The sequence below is a fragment of the Saccoglossus kowalevskii genome, chromosome 19 (assembly GCF_978046115.1).
Source record: "Saccoglossus kowalevskii chromosome 19, keSacKowa6.1, whole genome shotgun sequence".
NCBI classification, from domain to species: Eukaryota; Metazoa; Hemichordata; class Enteropneusta; family Harrimaniidae; genus Saccoglossus; species Saccoglossus kowalevskii.
In genome coordinates, this window is record NC_140659.1 from 33,206,744 (window position 1) to 33,223,835 (window position 17,092).

Below are 17,092 nucleotides of genomic sequence, written 5' to 3' on the forward strand. Positions count from 1 at the left end.
ATTGGATTTATTGGAGTTTTATGCTTTTCGACTTCACAGTGAATTATTTTTTAGCGTCATATTTGAAATAGTGCAGTCGATGCAAGATGTCGGACGGGAAAATTGAGGTCTGTAAAAATGTTTGTTGGTTCAGTCAGGCAATGTGTGGACCAAAACATCGTCCACTATTTGAAACATCACCCATGGACGGGGTTTAGGATGGGCGGGGTATCAGCCGAATCCGGTCGAGATACAGCCACTTCATTAGCGCCCCATACAAAAAGCAAAACTTGGCTCGTCACAAGACCCTAGCAAGAAGTTGCCTAAGAACAACCTTCCAGGACTGTGTTCTGGGGAGACTCAAGAATTTGCTCTCAGTGCTCACCACGAGGGAACAGAAACAAAGAAATTTGCATAATAACAGTACAGCTGAGCGACCTGTCCTCAACCTAACCCCTGTCTCCCCTAACTAGTTCTTTGTTTAAAGCAATACCATCTGAAGTGGTGTACACTACAAGTAACTAATTACAGATACTGGATTATAATGTGACATATTCCCAGAATAGCGCAAGTTGTTAAAGAAACATAAAACTTCAATTCTCAGCGATGATGAAAGTACCATTTACTGCAACAAGCTTTACTCCCCGTGAGACCCACCCAACACGAAAGCCACTTACCTCGAAGCTACAGTATGTGCTTTAATTGCAAATGAGCAAATATAGTACAATGTATATATCATTCATGTTTCTTGTTTGCAGGCTGATGTATGGAGTATGGGAGTTTTATTATATGCTTTACTGTGTGGTTTTTTGCCTTTTGATGACGACAATATAGCATTCTTATATAGAAAGATACAACAAGGCAAATATGAAGAACCTACATGGCTTTCAGTGGAAAGTAGAGAATTTATACACGATATGTTACAGGTACAGTTGAGATTTGTACCATAAACCAGAGAATACATTAGACAATTTTAGAAAGATCATAGGAAAGATTACAGCAGATGTCAAAATAAACTGATCATGAAAACAGCTATCTCTTTATCAGTTTCCCTTGCTAACATTGCAATATTCATTAGAACATTCTTTGTTTCGGGTGTTCTTGGACTCAACCATTTTTACCAGGGGTGCTGGATGGTAAAAATGATACTCGTAGTAATTGCAGTGGTATTCTATGATCTAAGTAAGTAACATTTTTAGCTCTGCTGTTGACTGATTATTTTTGGAGATGGCTGAATTTTGAAAAGAAAGATGAAAACCATATTTTTTAGCTCCGCTGTCAAAGTCGACACAGCGGTGCTTTTCATATTAATTAATCATTGTCCGTCTCCGTTGTCGTCAACTTTACATTTTCAATTTCTTCTTCGAAACCGCAAGTCAGAATGTTTTTAAATCTGATATGCAAGTACCTTGGATGGTTCTTTCTCAGATTTGTTCATTTCATGCCAAAATCTCAAATTCTCTATTTTTGGTGAATATTTTTGTCATTTTTGGTAAAAAGTGATATTTTCAACTTTTTAGCTCCGCTGTCGACTTTGTCGAGCGGAGCTTATCATATGAGTGATTGTCTGCCGTCGTCTGTGTCAATGTTTTACTTATTCGACTTCTTCTTGAAAACTACAAGCCTGAATGCTTTGATACTTGGTGTATATGTACCTTGGGTAGACCTCTCTCAGATTTATTCATTTCATGATCATATCTTCAATTCTCTAATTTTGGTGAATATTTTTGTCATTTTGGATAAAAAGTGATATTTTCGACTTCTTGTTAAAATCGCAAGTCCAATTGCTTTGATATTACATATATAGGTACTACATGAGGACCTCTCTCAGATTTGTTCATTTTGTAATGATATCTTTAATTCTCTAAATTTGGTGAATGTTTTTGTCATTTTTGGTAAAAGGTGAAATTTTCAACTTCTTGTTAAAAATCGAAAGTCCAATTGCTTTGATATTACATATATAGGTTCTACATGTAGACCTCTCTTAGATTTGTTCATTTCATGATGATATTTTCAATTCCCTAATTTTGGTAATATTTTTGTCAGTTTTAGTAAAAAGTGATATTTTCAACTTCTTGTTAAAAACCGCAAGTCTGATTAATTTGATACTATACATATTGGTACCTCAGATAGACCTCTCTCAGATTTGTTCATTTCATGATGATATCTTTAATTATCAGATTTTGATGAATACTATTGTCATTTTTGATAAAAAGTGATATTTTCGAATTCTTGTTGAAAACAGCAAGTCTGTTTGCCTAAGATAATATGCATATTGTTCATTTTTAGCTCCGCTGTCGACTTTGTCAAGCGGAGCTTATTATATGAGTGATTGTCCGTCGTCCGTGTCAATGTTTTACTTTTTCGACTTCTTCTTGAAAACTACAAGCCTGAATGCTTTGATACTTGGTGTATATGTACCTTGGGTAGACCTCTCTCAGATTTGTTCATTTTGTAATGATATCTTTAATTCTCTAATTTTGGTGAAGATTTTTGTCATTTTTGGTAAAAAGTGATATTTTCGATTAATTGTTGAAAACCGCAAGTCCAATTGCTTTGATATATTATACATATAGTTACTACATGTGGACCTCTCTCAGATTTGTTCATTTTCTAATGATATCTTCTGTTCTTTAATTGCCATGTTTATTGCTAACAGCGGAGCTATCTCAGCCGACAGGCTGCTTGTCTAATGATATCTTCAGTTCTTAATTGAAATGTGCATTGCTAACAGCAGAGCTATCTCAGCCAACAGGCTGCTTGTTTTTATTTTACCCATGTGTTAAGCTGACGATGAAAATTTCATGTATGACTGAATATGACGAGATGTAATTGTAGACTTGTTCACCAATATTTCTGAATCACATTGCAGATAGTGCTCTGTGAACGGTTGATTTTGTTTATCTGTTTTCAATCAATTTTCAGTCAAGGAATTGAATGAAATATTAAAATGGTGAAGTGGTGTATGCATAAACACATTGAATTATTATTTGATGGCAAGCATACAATTTAATTTCAAATTTTTTTTTCAATATCCAAATTTCCAACGCTCGAATATAAAGTCCTAACATTTCAAGGAAAATTGATTGGAAGATATATTTTCATGATCAGTTTATTTTGGTGCCCGATGTAAAAATGAATAAATACTATGTAATTATGAATCTTGATTTCAAAGTTTTTTTCTGAAACAGTAGTTGCTCACATACCATTAAAAACAGATAGGTTTTGGGTCATATGGTCACATGGCTGTATATACATGTATAATATTGAGATGAAAAGAAGTTCTAAATAAATCACATGTGTGAGACCTTCAGTAACACTTATTGGTGGCGTCAGCTCCTTGGCGTTTAATTGCAGTGAAATACAGCTTTTCCTTACACAATCATGCACAGGTTCGTGGGCCGGTTATGAATGGCCGGCTTTAGTCAAACTGCGATTTGGACGAAGATGTCTATGGTGAAAATAATTCAATGTTTTAATGATCCAGTATACAATAAATACAGTGTATGTGGTTTATATTCACTTATATGGTATTATGATTTCATTGTTCAGGTTAATCCTAAGAGAAGAATCAAAGTACAAGATTTATTGACCCATCCATGGGTCATAATAAGTTATGGAATACCAATAGACTGGCGTTCTAAATACAAGGTAAGTGTACATGGGATTTATTTGTCAATGTATTTATAATGAATTGAATAATATTAAACATGAAATTTTATCAAAGTAAAAAAAAAATAATGTTTGGGGCTATGGTGGTTTCATAAATACCATTGTAAATCAATTGATAAGCTTCAGGAGCAGTAACTATTAGGATGTGTTGCTGAACATCAGGGTCGGTGTTATCTTAAGAGTCATTTCAAAGTTAGTTGAATTTGTCCTTTAAAACATTTGGTATGTATGTTTGTGTAACTCCTAAAATAAAAGAGTTGCATGTTTACTAGTGTGACCAATTTTACTATACATGTATACATATATGCTATTCAGTAACCATCTACTGAGGTATTTTTAATAATTAAATAAAGGATTGCACAACAATACACCTACCTTATAAACCACGTCTTCAAGTGGTGAAGCATCTTTATTATTTATCATGGTGACACTAAGTCTGCTCAAAGCATTAATATTGCTTTGAACTATAGTCCTCAATCAATGAAGATTGTGTTTTTGAGAGACAAACATCATTACTTTTGACATCACAGAAGTGTTTCCTCACTTGAGTGCAGTTATAGGAATGGCGTATTCATACATGTACTCTGATTTGCTATCACACATGTGTCATATTTAATATCCTCTGTGAAAGATGATAATGTATAGTCGGTCTTCTATTTTTAGTCTTTTGAAATAAAGGGGAGTTTCTTACTTCCATGGTTTCTGAGGGTAAGTATTGCTATCCAGGTGTAGTTCAAAGTGTGTACTAGTCACAACAATCAATTCTTATAAAATGATAATGGCCCTCCTTTGGAATACCAATGTAAGTTCTCTTTGGTTCCTTCATAAAATGATAATGGCCCTCCTTTGGAATACCAATGTAAGTTCTCTTTGGTTCCTTCATAAAATGATAATGGCCCTCCTTTGGAATACCAATGTAAGTTCTCTTTGGTTCCTTCATAAAATGATAATGGCCCTCCTTTGGAATATCAATGTATTTCTCTTTGGTTCCTTCATAAAATGATAATGGCCCTCCTATGGAATACCAATGTAAGTTCTTTTTGGTTCCTTCATAAAATGATAATGGCCCTCCTTTGGAATATTAATAAGTTCTCTTTGGTTCCTTCATAAAATGATAATGACCCTCCTTTGGAATATCAATGTAAGTTCTCTTTGGTTCCTTCATAAAATGATAATGGCCCTCCTATGGAATACCAATGTAAGTTCTCTTTGGTTCCTTCATAAAATGATAATGGCCCTCCTATGGAATACCAATGTATTATATATAAAGTTCTTTTTGGTTCCTTCATAAAATGATAATGGCCCTCCTTTGGAATATCAATGTAAGTTCTCTTTGGTTCCTTCATAAAATGATAATGGCCCTCCTATGGAATACCAATGTAAGTTCTTTTTGGTTCCTTCATAAAATGATAATGGCCCTCCTTTGGAATATCAATGTAAGTTCTCTTTGGTTCCTTCATAAAATGATAATGGCCCTCCTTTGGAATATCAATATAAGTTCTTTTTGGTTCCTTCATAAAATGATAATGGCCCTCCTTTGGAATATCAATGTAAGTTCTCTTTGGTTCCTTCATAAAATGATAATGGCCCTCCTTTGGAATACCAATGTAAGTTCTCTTTGGTTCCTTCATAAAATGATAATGGCCCTCCTTTGGAATACCAATGTAAGTTCTCTTTGGTTCCTTCATAAAATGATAATGGCCCTCCTTTGGAATATCAATGTAAGTTCTCTTTGGTTCCTTCATAAAATGATAATGGCCCTCCTTTGGAATACCAATGTAAGTTCTCTTTGCTTCCTTCATAAAATGATAATGGCCCTTCTTTGGAATACCAATGTAAGTTCTCTTTGGTTCCTTCATAAAATGATAATGGCCCTCCTTTGGAATACCAATGTAAGTTCTCTTTGGTTCCTTCATAAAATGATAATGGCCCTCCTTTGGAATACCAATGTAAGTTCTCTTTGGTTCCTTCATAAAATGATAATGGCCCTCGTTTGGAATACCAATGTAAGTTCTCTTTGGTTCCTTCATAAAATGATAATGGCCCTCCTTTGGAATACCAATGTAAGTTCTCTTTGGTTCCTTCATAAATTGATAATGGCCCTCCTTTGGAATACCAATGTAAGTTCTCTTTGGTTCCTTCATAAAATGATAATGGCCCTCCTTTGGAATACCAATGTAAGTTCTCTTTGGTTCCTTCATAAAATGATAATAGCCCTCCTATGGAATACCAATGTAATTTCTCTTTGGTTCCTTCATAAAATGATAATGGCCCTCCTTTGGAATACCAATGTAAGTTCTTTTTGGTTCCTTCATAAAATGATAATGGCCCTCCTATGGAATACCAATGTAAGTTCTCTTTGGTTCCTTCATAAAATGATAATGGCCCTCCTATGGAATACCAATGTAAGTTCTCTTTGGTTCCTTCATAAAATGATAATGGCCCTCCTTTGGAATACCAATGTAAGTTCTCTTTGGTTCCTTCATAAAATGATAATGGCCCTCCTATGGAATACCAATGTAAGTTATCTTTGGTTCCTTCATAAAATGATAATGGCCCTCCTTTGGAATACCAATGCAAGTTCTCGTTGGTTCTTTCATAAAATGATAATGGCCCTCCTTTGGAATACCAATGTAAGTTCTCTTTGGTTCTTTCATAAAATGATAATGGCCCTCTGGAATACCAATGTAAGTTATCTTTGGTTCCTTCATAAAATGATAATGGCCCTCCTTTGGAATACCAATGCAAGTTCTCTTTGGTTCCTTTATAAAATGATAATGGCCCTCCTTTGGAATACCAATGCAAGTTCTCTTTGGTTCCTTCATAAAATGATAATGGCCCTCCTATGGAATACCAATGTAAGTTCTCTTTGGTTCCTTCATAAAATGATAATGGCCCTCCTTTGGAATACCAATGTAAGTTCTCTTTGGTTCCTTCATAAAATGATAATGGCCCTCCTATGGAATACCAATGTAAGTTCTCTTTGGTTCCTTCATAAAATGATAATGGCCCTCCTTTGGAATATCAATGTAAGTTCTCTTTGCTTCCTTCATAAAATGGCAATAGCCCTCCTATGGAATACCAATGTAATTTCTCTTTGGTTCCTTCATAAAATGATAATGGCCCTCCTTTGGAATACCAATGTAAGTTCTCTTTGGTTCCTTCATAAAATGATAATGGCCCTCCTTTGGAATACCAATGTAAGTTCTCTTTGCTTCCTTCATAAAATGGCAATAGCCCTCCTATGGAATACCAATGTAATTTTCCTTTGGCTCCTTCATACAATGGCAATGGCCCTCCTTTGGAATACAATGTAATTTCTCTTTGGTTCCTTCATAAAATGGCAATAGCCCTCCTTTGGAATACCAATGTAAGTTCTCTTTGGTTCCTTCAAAAAATGATAATGGCCCTCCTTTGGAATACCAATGTAAGTTCTCTTTGGTTCCTTCATAAAATGATAATGGCCCTCCTTTGGAATACCAATGTAAGTTCTCTTTGGTTCCTTCATAAAATGATAATGGCCCTCCTTTGGAATACCAATGTAAGTTCTCTTTGGTTCCTTCATAAAATGATAATGGCCCTCCTTTGGAATACCAATGTAAGTTCTCTTTGGTTCCTTCATAAAATGATAATGGCCCTCCTTTGGAATACCAATGTAATTTCTCTTTGGTTCTTTCATAAAATGATAATGGCCCTCCTTTGGAATACCAATGTAAGTTCTCTTTGGTTCCTTCATAAAATGATAATGGCCCTCCTTTGGAATACCAATGTAAGTTCTCTTTGGTTCCTTCATAAAATGATAATGGCCCTCCTTTGGAATACCAATGTAAGTTCTCTTTGGTTCCTTCAAAAAATGATAATGGCCCTCCTTTGGAATACCAATGTAAGTTCTCTTTGGTTCCTTCATAAAATGGTATAATTGGCCCTCCTATGGAATACCAATGTAAGTTCTTTTTGGTTCCTTCATAAAATGATAATGGCCCTCCTTTGGAATATCAATGTAAGTTCTCTTTGGTTCCTTCATAAAATGATAATGGCCCTCCTATGGAATACCAATGTAAGTTCTTTTTGGTTCCTTCATAAAATGATAATGGCCCTCCTTTGGAATATCAATGTAAGTTCTCTTTGGTTCCTTCATAAAATGATAATGGCCCTCCTATGGAATACCAATGTAAGTTCTTTTTGGTTCCTTCATAAAATGATAAAGGCCCTCCTTTGGAATATCAATGTAAGTTCTCTTTGGTTCCTTCATAAAATGATAATAGCCCTCCTATGGAGTACCAATGTAATTTCTCTTTGGTTCCTTCATAAAATGATAATGGCCCTCCTTTGGAATACCAATGTAAGTTCTTTTTGGTTCCTTCATAAAATGATAATGGCCCTCCTATGGAATACCAATGTAAGTTCTCTTTGGTTCCTTCATAAAATGATAATGGCCCTCCTATGGAATACCAATGTAAGTTCTCTTTGGTTCCTTCATAAAATGATAATGGCCCTCCTTTGGAATACCAATGTAAGTTCTCTTTGGTTCCTTCATAAAATGATAATGGCCCTCCTATGGAATACCAATGTAAGTTATCTTTGGTTCCTTCATAAAATGATAATGGCCCTCCTTTGGAATACCAATGCAAGTTCTCGTTGGTTCTTTCATAAAATGATAATGGCCCTCCTTTGGAATACCAATGTAAGTTCTCTTTGGTTCTTTCATAAAATGATAATGGCCCTCTGGAATACCAATGTAAGTTATCTTTGGTTCCTTCATAAAATGATAATGGCCCTCCTTTGGAATACCAATGCAAGTTCTCTTTGGTTCCTTTATAAAATGATAATGGCCCTCCTTTGGAATACCAATGCAAGTTCTCTTTGGTTCCTTCATAAAATGATAATGGCCCTCCTATGGAATACCAATGTAAGTTCTCTTTGGTTCCTTCATAAAATGATAATGGCCCTCCTTTGGAATACCAATGTAAGTTCTCTTTGGTTCCTTCATAAAATGATAATGGCCCTCCTATGGAATACCAATGTAAGTTCTCTTTGGTTCCTTCATAAAATGATAATGGCCCTCCTTTGGAATATCAATGTAAGTTCTCTTTGCTTCCTTCATAAAATGGCAATAGCCCTCCTATGGAATACCAATGTAATTTCTCTTTGGTTCCTTCATAAAATGATAATGGCCCTCCTTTGGAATACCAATGTAAGTTCTCTTTGGTTCCTTCATAAAATGATAATGGCCCTCCTTTGGAATACCAATGTAAGTTCTCTTTGCTTCCTTCATAAAATGGCAATAGCCCTCCTATGGAATACCAATGTAATTTTCCTTTGGCTCCTTCATACAATGGCAATGGCCCTCCTTTGGAATACAATGTAATTTCTCTTTGGTTCCTTCATAAAATGGTATAATTGGCCCTCCTATGGAATACCAATGTAATTTCTGTTTGCTTCCTTTATGAAATGGTAATGGCCCTCCTTTGGAATACCAATGTAAGTTCTTTTTGGTTCCTTCATAAAATGATAATGGCCCTCCTATGGAATACCAATGCAAGTTCTCTTTGGTTCCTTCATAAAATGATAATGGCCCTCCTATGGAATACCAATGTAAGTTCTCTTTGGTTCCTTCATAAAATGATAATGGCCCTCCTTTGGAATACCAATGTAAGTTCTCTTTGGTTCCTTCATAAAATGATAATGGCCCTCCTATGGAATACCAATGTAAGTTCTCTTTGGTTCCTTCATAAAATGATAATGGCCCTCCTTTGGAATATCAATGTAAGTTCTCTTTGCTTCCTTCATAAAATGGCAATAGCCCTCCTATGGAATACCAATGTAATTTCTCTTTGGTTCCTTCATAAAATGATAATGGCCCTCCTTTGGAATACCAATGTAAGTTCTCTTTGGTTCCTTCATAAAATGATAATGGCCCTCCTTTGGAATACCAATGTAAGTTCTCTTTGCTTCCTTCATAAAATGGCAATAGCCCTCCTATGGAATACCAATGTAATTTTCCTTTGGCTCCTTCATACAATGGCAATGGCCCTCCTTTGGAATACAATGTAATTTCTCTTTGGTTCCTTCATAAAATGGCAATAGCCCTCCTTTGGAATACCAATGTAAGTTCTCTTTGGTTCCTTCAAAAAATGATAATGGCCCTCCTTTGGAATACCAATGTAAGTTCTCTTTGGTTCCTTCATAAAATGATAATGGCCCTCCTTTGGAATACCAATGTAAGTTCTCTTTGGTTCCTTCATAAAATGATAATGGCCCTCCTTTGGAATACCAATGTAAGTTCTCTTTGGTTCCTTCATAAAATGATAATGGCCCTCCTTTGGAATACCAATGTAAGTTCTCTTTGGTTCCTTCATAAAATGATAATGGCCCTCCTTTGGAATACCAATGTAATTTCTCTTTGGTTCTTTCATAAAATGATAATGGCCCTCCTTTGGAATACCAATGTAAGTTCTCTTTGGTTCCTTCATAAAATGATAATGGCCCTCCTTTGGAATACCAATGTAAGTTCTCTTTGGTTCCTTCATAAAATGATAATGGCCCTCCTTTGGAATACCAATGTAAGTTCTCTTTGGTTCCTTCAAAAAATGATAATGGCCCTCCTTTGGAATACCAATGTAAGTTCTCTTTGGTTCCTTCATAAAATGGTATAATTGGCCCTCCTATGGAATACCAATGTAAGTTCTTTTTGGTTCCTTCATAAAATGATAATGGCCCTCCTTTGGAATATCAATGTAAGTTCTCTTTGGTTCCTTCATAAAATGATAATGGCCCTCCTATGGAATACCAATGTAAGTTCTTTTTGGTTCCTTCATAAAATGATAATGGCCCTCCTTTGGAATATCAATGTAAGTTCTCTTTGGTTCCTTCATAAAATGATAATGGCCCTCCTATGGAATACCAATGTAAGTTCTTTTTGGTTCCTTCATAAAATGATAAAGGCCCTCCTTTGGAATATCAATGTAAGTTCTCTTTGGTTCCTTCATAAAATGATAATAGCCCTCCTATGGAGTACCAATGTAATTTCTCTTTGGTTCCTTCATAAAATGATAATGGCCCTCCTTTGGAATACCAATGTAAGTTCTTTTTGGTTCCTTCATAAAATGATAATGGCCCTCCTATGGAATACCAATGTAAGTTCTCTTTGGTTCCTTCATAAAATGATAATGGCCCTCCTATGGAATACCAATGTAAGTTCTCTTTGGTTCCTTCATAAAATGATAATGGCCCTCCTTTGGAATACCAATGTAAGTTCTCTTTGGTTCCTTCATAAAATGATAATGGCCCTCCTATGGAATACCAATGTAAGTTATCTTTGGTTCCTTCATAAAATGATAATGGCCCTCCTTTGGAATACCAATGCAAGTTCTCGTTGGTTCTTTCATAAAATGATAATGGCCCTCCTTTGGAATACCAATGTAAGTTCTCTTTGGTTCTTTCATAAAATGATAATGGCCCTCTGGAATACCAATGTAAGTTATCTTTGGTTCCTTCATAAAATGATAATGGCCCTCCTTTGGAATACCAATGCAAGTTCTCTTTGGTTCCTTTATAAAATGATAATGGCCCTCCTTTGGAATACCAATGCAAGTTCTCTTTGGTTCCTTCATAAAATGATAATGGCCCTCCTATGGAATACCAATGTAAGTTCTCTTTGGTTCCTTCATAAAATGATAATGGCCCTCCTTTGGAATACCAATGTAAGTTCTCTTTGGTTCCTTCATAAAATGATAATGGCCCTCCTATGGAATACCAATGTAAGTTCTCTTTGGTTCCTTCATAAAATGATAATGGCCCTCCTTTGGAATATCAATGTAAGTTCTCTTTGCTTCCTTCATAAAATGGCAATAGCCCTCCTATGGAATACCAATGTAATTTCTCTTTGGTTCCTTCATAAAATGATAATGGCCCTCCTTTGGAATACCAATGTAAGTTCTCTTTGGTTCCTTCATAAAATGATAATGGCCCTCCTTTGGAATACCAATGTAAGTTCTCTTTGCTTCCTTCATAAAATGGCAATAGCCCTCCTATGGAATACCAATGTAATTTTCCTTTGGCTCCTTCATACAATGGCAATGGCCCTCCTTTGGAATACAATGTAATTTCTCTTTGGTTCCTTCATAAAATGGTATAATTGGCCCTCCTATGGAATACCAATGTAATTTCTGTTTGCTTCCTTTATGAAATGGTAATGGCCCTTCTTTGGAATACTAATGTAATTTTTCTTTGGTTGCTTCATAAAATGATAATGGCCCTCCTTTGGAATACCAATGTAAGTTCTTTTTGGTTCCTTCATAAAATGATAATGGCCCTCCTTTGGAATACCAATGTAAGTTCTCTTTGGTTCCTTCATAAAATGATAATGGCCCTCCTTTGGAATACCAATGTAAGTTCTCTTTGGTTCCTTCATAAAATGATAATGGCCCTCCTTTGGAATACCAATGTAAGTTCTCTTTGGTTCCTTCATAAAATGATAATGGCCCTCCTTTGGAATACCAATGTAAGTTCTCTTTGGTTCCTTCATAAAATGATAATGGCCCTCCTTTGGAATACCAATGTAAGTTCTCTTTGGTTCCTTCATAAAATGATAATGGCCCTCCTTTGGAATACCAATGTAATTTCTCTTTGGTTCTTTCATAAAATGATAATGGCCCTCCTTTGGAATACCAATGTAAGTTCTCTTTGGTTCCTTCATAAAATGATAATGGCCCTCCTTTGGAATACCAATGTAAGTTCTCTTTGGTTCCTTCAAAAAATGATAATGGCCCTCCTTTGGAATACCAATGTAAGTTCTCTTTGGTTCCTTCATAAAATGGCAATAGCCCTCCTTTGGAATACCAATGTAAGTTCTCTTTGGTTCCTTCAAAAAATGATAATGGCCCTCCTTTGGAATACCAATGTAAGTTCTCTTTGGTTCCTTCATAAAATGATAATGGCCCTCCTTTGGAATACCAATGTAAGTTCTCTTTGGTTCCTTCATAAAATGATAATGGCCCTCCTTTGGAATACCAATGTAAGTTCTCTTTGGTTCCTTCATAAAATGATAATGGCCCTCCTTTGGAATACCAATGTAAGTTCTCTTTGGTTCCTTCATAAAATGATAATGGCCCTCCTTTGGAATACCAATGTAATTTCTCTTTGGTTCTTTCATAAAATGATAATGGCCCTCCTTTGGAATACCAATGTAAGTTCTCTTTGGTTCCTTCATAAAATGATAATGGCCCTCCTTTGGAATACCAATGTAAGTTCTCTTTGGTTCCTTCATAAAATGATAATGGCCCTCCTTTGGAATACCAATGTAAGTTCTCTTTGGTTCCTTCAAAAAATGATAATGGCCCTCCTTTGGAATACCAATGTAAGTTCTCTTTGGTTCCTTCATAAAATGGTATAATTGGCCCTCCTATGGAATACCAATGTAAGTTCTTTTTGGTTCCTTCATAAAATGATAATGGCCCTCCTTTGGAATATCAATGTAAGTTCTCTTTGGTTCCTTCATAAAATGATAATGGCCCTCCTATGGAATACCAATGTAAGTTCTTTTTGGTTCCTTCATAAAATGATAATGGCCCTCCTTTGGAATATCAATGTAAGTTCTCTTTGGTTCCTTCATAAAATGATAATGGCCCTCCTATGGAATACCAATGTAAGTTCTTTTTGGTTCCTTCATAAAATGATAAAGGCCCTCCTTTGGAATATCAATGTAAGTTCTCTTTGGTTCCTTCATAAAATGATAATGGCCCTCCTTTGGAATATCAATGTAAGTTCTTTTTGGTTCCTTCATAAAATGATAATGGCCCTCCTTTGGAATATCAATGTAAGTTCTCTTTGGTTCCTTCATAAAATGATAATGGCCCTCCTATGGAATACCAATGTAAGTTCTCTTTGGTTCCTTCATAAAATGATAATGGCCCTCCTTTGGAATACCAATGTAAGTTCTCTTTGGTTCCTTCATAAAATGATAATGGCCCTCCTTTGGAATACCAATGTAAGTTCTTTTTGGTTCCTTCATAAAATGATAATGGCCCTCCTTTGGAATACCAATGTAAGTTCTCTTTGGTTCCTTCATAAAATGATAATGGCCCTCCTTTGGAATACCAATGTAAGTTCTCTTTGGTTCCTTCATAAAATGATAATGGCCCTCCTATGGAATACCAATGTAAGTTCTCTTTGGTTCCTTCATAAAATGATAATGGCCCTCCTTTGGAATACCAATGTAAGTTCTCTTTGGTTCCTTCATAAAATGATAATGGCCCTCCTTTGGAATACCAATGTAAGTACTCTTTGGTTCCTTCATAAAATGATAATGGCCCTCCTTTGGAATACCAATGTAAGTTCTCTTTGGTTCCTTCATAAAATGATAATGGCCCTCCTTTGGAATATCAATGTAAGTTCTCTTTGGTTCTTTCATAAAATGATAATGGCCCTCCTTTGGAATACCAATGTAAGTTCTCTTTGGTTCTTTCATAAAATAATAATGGCCCTCCTTTGGAATACCAATGTAAGTTCTCTTTGGTTCCTTCATAAAATGATAATGGCCCTCCTTTTGAATACCAATGTAAGTTCTCTTTGGTTCTTTCATAAAATGATAATGGCCCTCCTATGGAATACCAATGTAAGTTCTCTTTGGTTCCTTCATAAAATGATAATGGCCCTCCTTTGGAATACCAATGTAAGTTCTCTTTGGTTCCTTCATAAAATGATAATGGCCCTCCTATGGAATACCAATGTAAGTTCTCTTTGCTTCCTTCATAAAATGGCAATAGCCCTCCTATGGAATACCAATGTAATTTTCTTTTGGCTCCTTCATACAATGGCAATGGCCCTCCTTTGGAATACCAATGTAAGTTCTCTTTGGTTCCTTCATAAAATGATAATGGCCCTCCTTTGGAATACCAATGTAAGTTCTCTTTGCTTCCTTCATAAAATGGCAATAGCCCTCCTATGGAATACCAATGTAATTTTCTTTTGGCTCCTTCATACAATGGCAATGGCCCTCCTTTGGAATACCAATGTAATTTCTCTTTGGTTCCTTCATAAAATGGTATAATTGGCCCTCCTATGGAATACCAATGTAATTTCTGTTTGCTTCCTTTATGAAATGGTAATGGTCCTTCTTTGGAATACCAATGTAAGTTCTTTTTGGTTCCTTCATAAAATGATAATGGCCCTCCTTTGGAATACCAATGTAAGTTCTCTTTGGTTCCTTCATAAAAATGATAATGGCCCTCCTTTGGAATACCAATGTAAGTTCTCTTTGGTTCCTTCATAAAATGATAATGGCCCTCCTATGGAATACCAATGTAAGTTCTCTTTGGTTCCTTCATAAAATGATAATGGCCCTCCTTTGGAATACCAATGTAAGTTCTCTTTGGTTCCTTCATAAAATGATAATGGCCCTCCTTTGGAATACCAATGTAAGTTCTCTTTGGTTCCTTCATAAAATGATAATGGCCCTCCTTTGGAATACCAATGTAATTTCTCTTTGGTTCTTTCATAAAATGATAATGGCCCTCCTTTGGAATACCAATGTAAGTTCTCTTTGGTTCCTTCATAAAATGATAATGGCCCTCCTTTGGAATACCAATGTAAGTTCTCTTTGGTTCTTTCATAAAATGGCAATAGCCCTCCTGTGGAATACCAATGTAAGTTCTCTTTGGTTCCTTCATAAAATGGTATAATTGGCCCTCCTATGGAATACCAATGTAATTTCTCTTTGGTTCCTTCATAAAATGGTATAATTGGCCCTCCTATGGAATACCAATGTAATTTCTGTTTGCTTCCTTTATGAAATGATAATGGCCCTCCTTTGGAATACCAATGTAAGTTCTCTTTGGTTCCTTCATAAAATGATAATGGCCCTCCTTTGGAATACCAATGTAAGTTCTTTTTGGTTCCTTCATAAAATGATAATGGCCCTCCTTTGGAATACCAATGTAAGTTCTCTTTGGTTCTTTCATAAAATGATAATGGCCCTCCTATGGAATACCAATGTAAGTTCTCTTTGGTTCCTTCATAAAATGATAATGGCCCTCCTTTGGAATACCAATGTAATTTCTCTTTGGTTCCTTCATAAAATGATAATGGCCCTCCTATGGAATACCAATGTAAGTTCTTTTTGGTTCCTTCATAAAATGATAATGGCCCTCCTTTGGAATACCAATGTAAGTTCTCTTTGGTTCCTTCATAAAATGATAATGGCCCTTCTTTGGAATACCAATGTAATTTCTGTTTGCTTCCTTTGTGAAATGATAATGGCCCTCCTTTGGAATACCAATGTAAGTTCTCTTTGGTTCCTTCATAAAATGATAATGGCCCTCCTTTGGAATACCAATGTAAGTTCTCTTTGGTTCCTTCATAAAATGATAATGGCCCTCCTATGGAATACCAATGTAAGTTCTCTTTGATTCCTTCATAAAATGTAAACCTTTGATAGATTATAAGGTGTAAGCTTTGTCAAATTATTGGGTCTAGAAAAGTATGAAGAACAAATTTGAAAGATGTTTTGAGTGGTAAACAAATATCCTTGAATGGGTTGACTTTACAGCTACATGTAATTGTGCCTGTTTAATACAGAATGCGTTTTATGTACTCTTGCTGAGCTTGGAATGCATAACATTGTGTGAACAGACTTCTGCTGTGTTCGACTAAGGTCTTGAAATAAACATTAAATTATTGCTTTTCTAAAATTGTTTGGTAATGCTCTAGGGGATTCGTTTGGTAGATTTTCATTCAGTTGACACCTCGTAAAACTGAAAAAATATGCTGATGAAGTGCTCTGAGCATTGTAGGAAAGATGCCAGGCACAGGAATTTGTTTCCTGTCACATAACTTTTCAAATAATAACTTCAACATGCAAAATTAAATTAATATAATAAAGAATGGTTATTGGACATGACAGGGCTATAAAATAAATTTGTGTTGTGTGTAATTAAAAAAAAAGGGTGACATAAACAACTACCCCAGTATTGTATCATACTACTATGGACCAAGCAGTATTGATTTGCAGTAATTATATTCTATCTCAAGTTTTAGTAATATGTGGAAATCCTATTTATAATATGACTATGGTAATAGATGGCATTTTATTTCTTAGTGTTTAGGCAACAAGAGAAATTACATATCAATATTTCTGTAGTTTATAATTAAAAAACTGGCTACAAGCTACTTATCATGTCACAATAACAATGTAAATGAAGGAGAATACAGCTGTGTCCATTTTGCGTTATTTTACTGATTTTATTGATGGAAATCAACCATTTTGCTTAGCATAGTGTTTTAAGGTTAGTAGTGTATTAGTAAACCATTTTGCATTGCTTAGAAATATTAATTAAAAATATCATTTTATATGTGATACCATAAGCATTATGATTTTCAGCCCTCAAATGACTTCGGAAATCTAAATAAACATAATGTACAGATTTCTACTTTATCAACACCT

General features: G+C 35.3%; 1 protein-coding gene across 1 annotated transcript in view; it reads left to right on the forward strand.

Moving 5' to 3' along the window:
- Positions 1-17,092, forward strand: part of LOC102801886 (maternal embryonic leucine zipper kinase-like) — a 67,738-nt gene that overhangs the window by 28,105 nt on the left and 22,541 nt on the right. The window contains exons 8-9 of the mRNA XM_085494104.1: positions 738-905; positions 3,532-3,630. Coding sequence (XP_085350230.1) covers positions 738-905; positions 3,532-3,630 — 267 coding nt within the window. The remainder of the gene's footprint in view (positions 1-737; positions 906-3,531; positions 3,631-17,092) is intronic.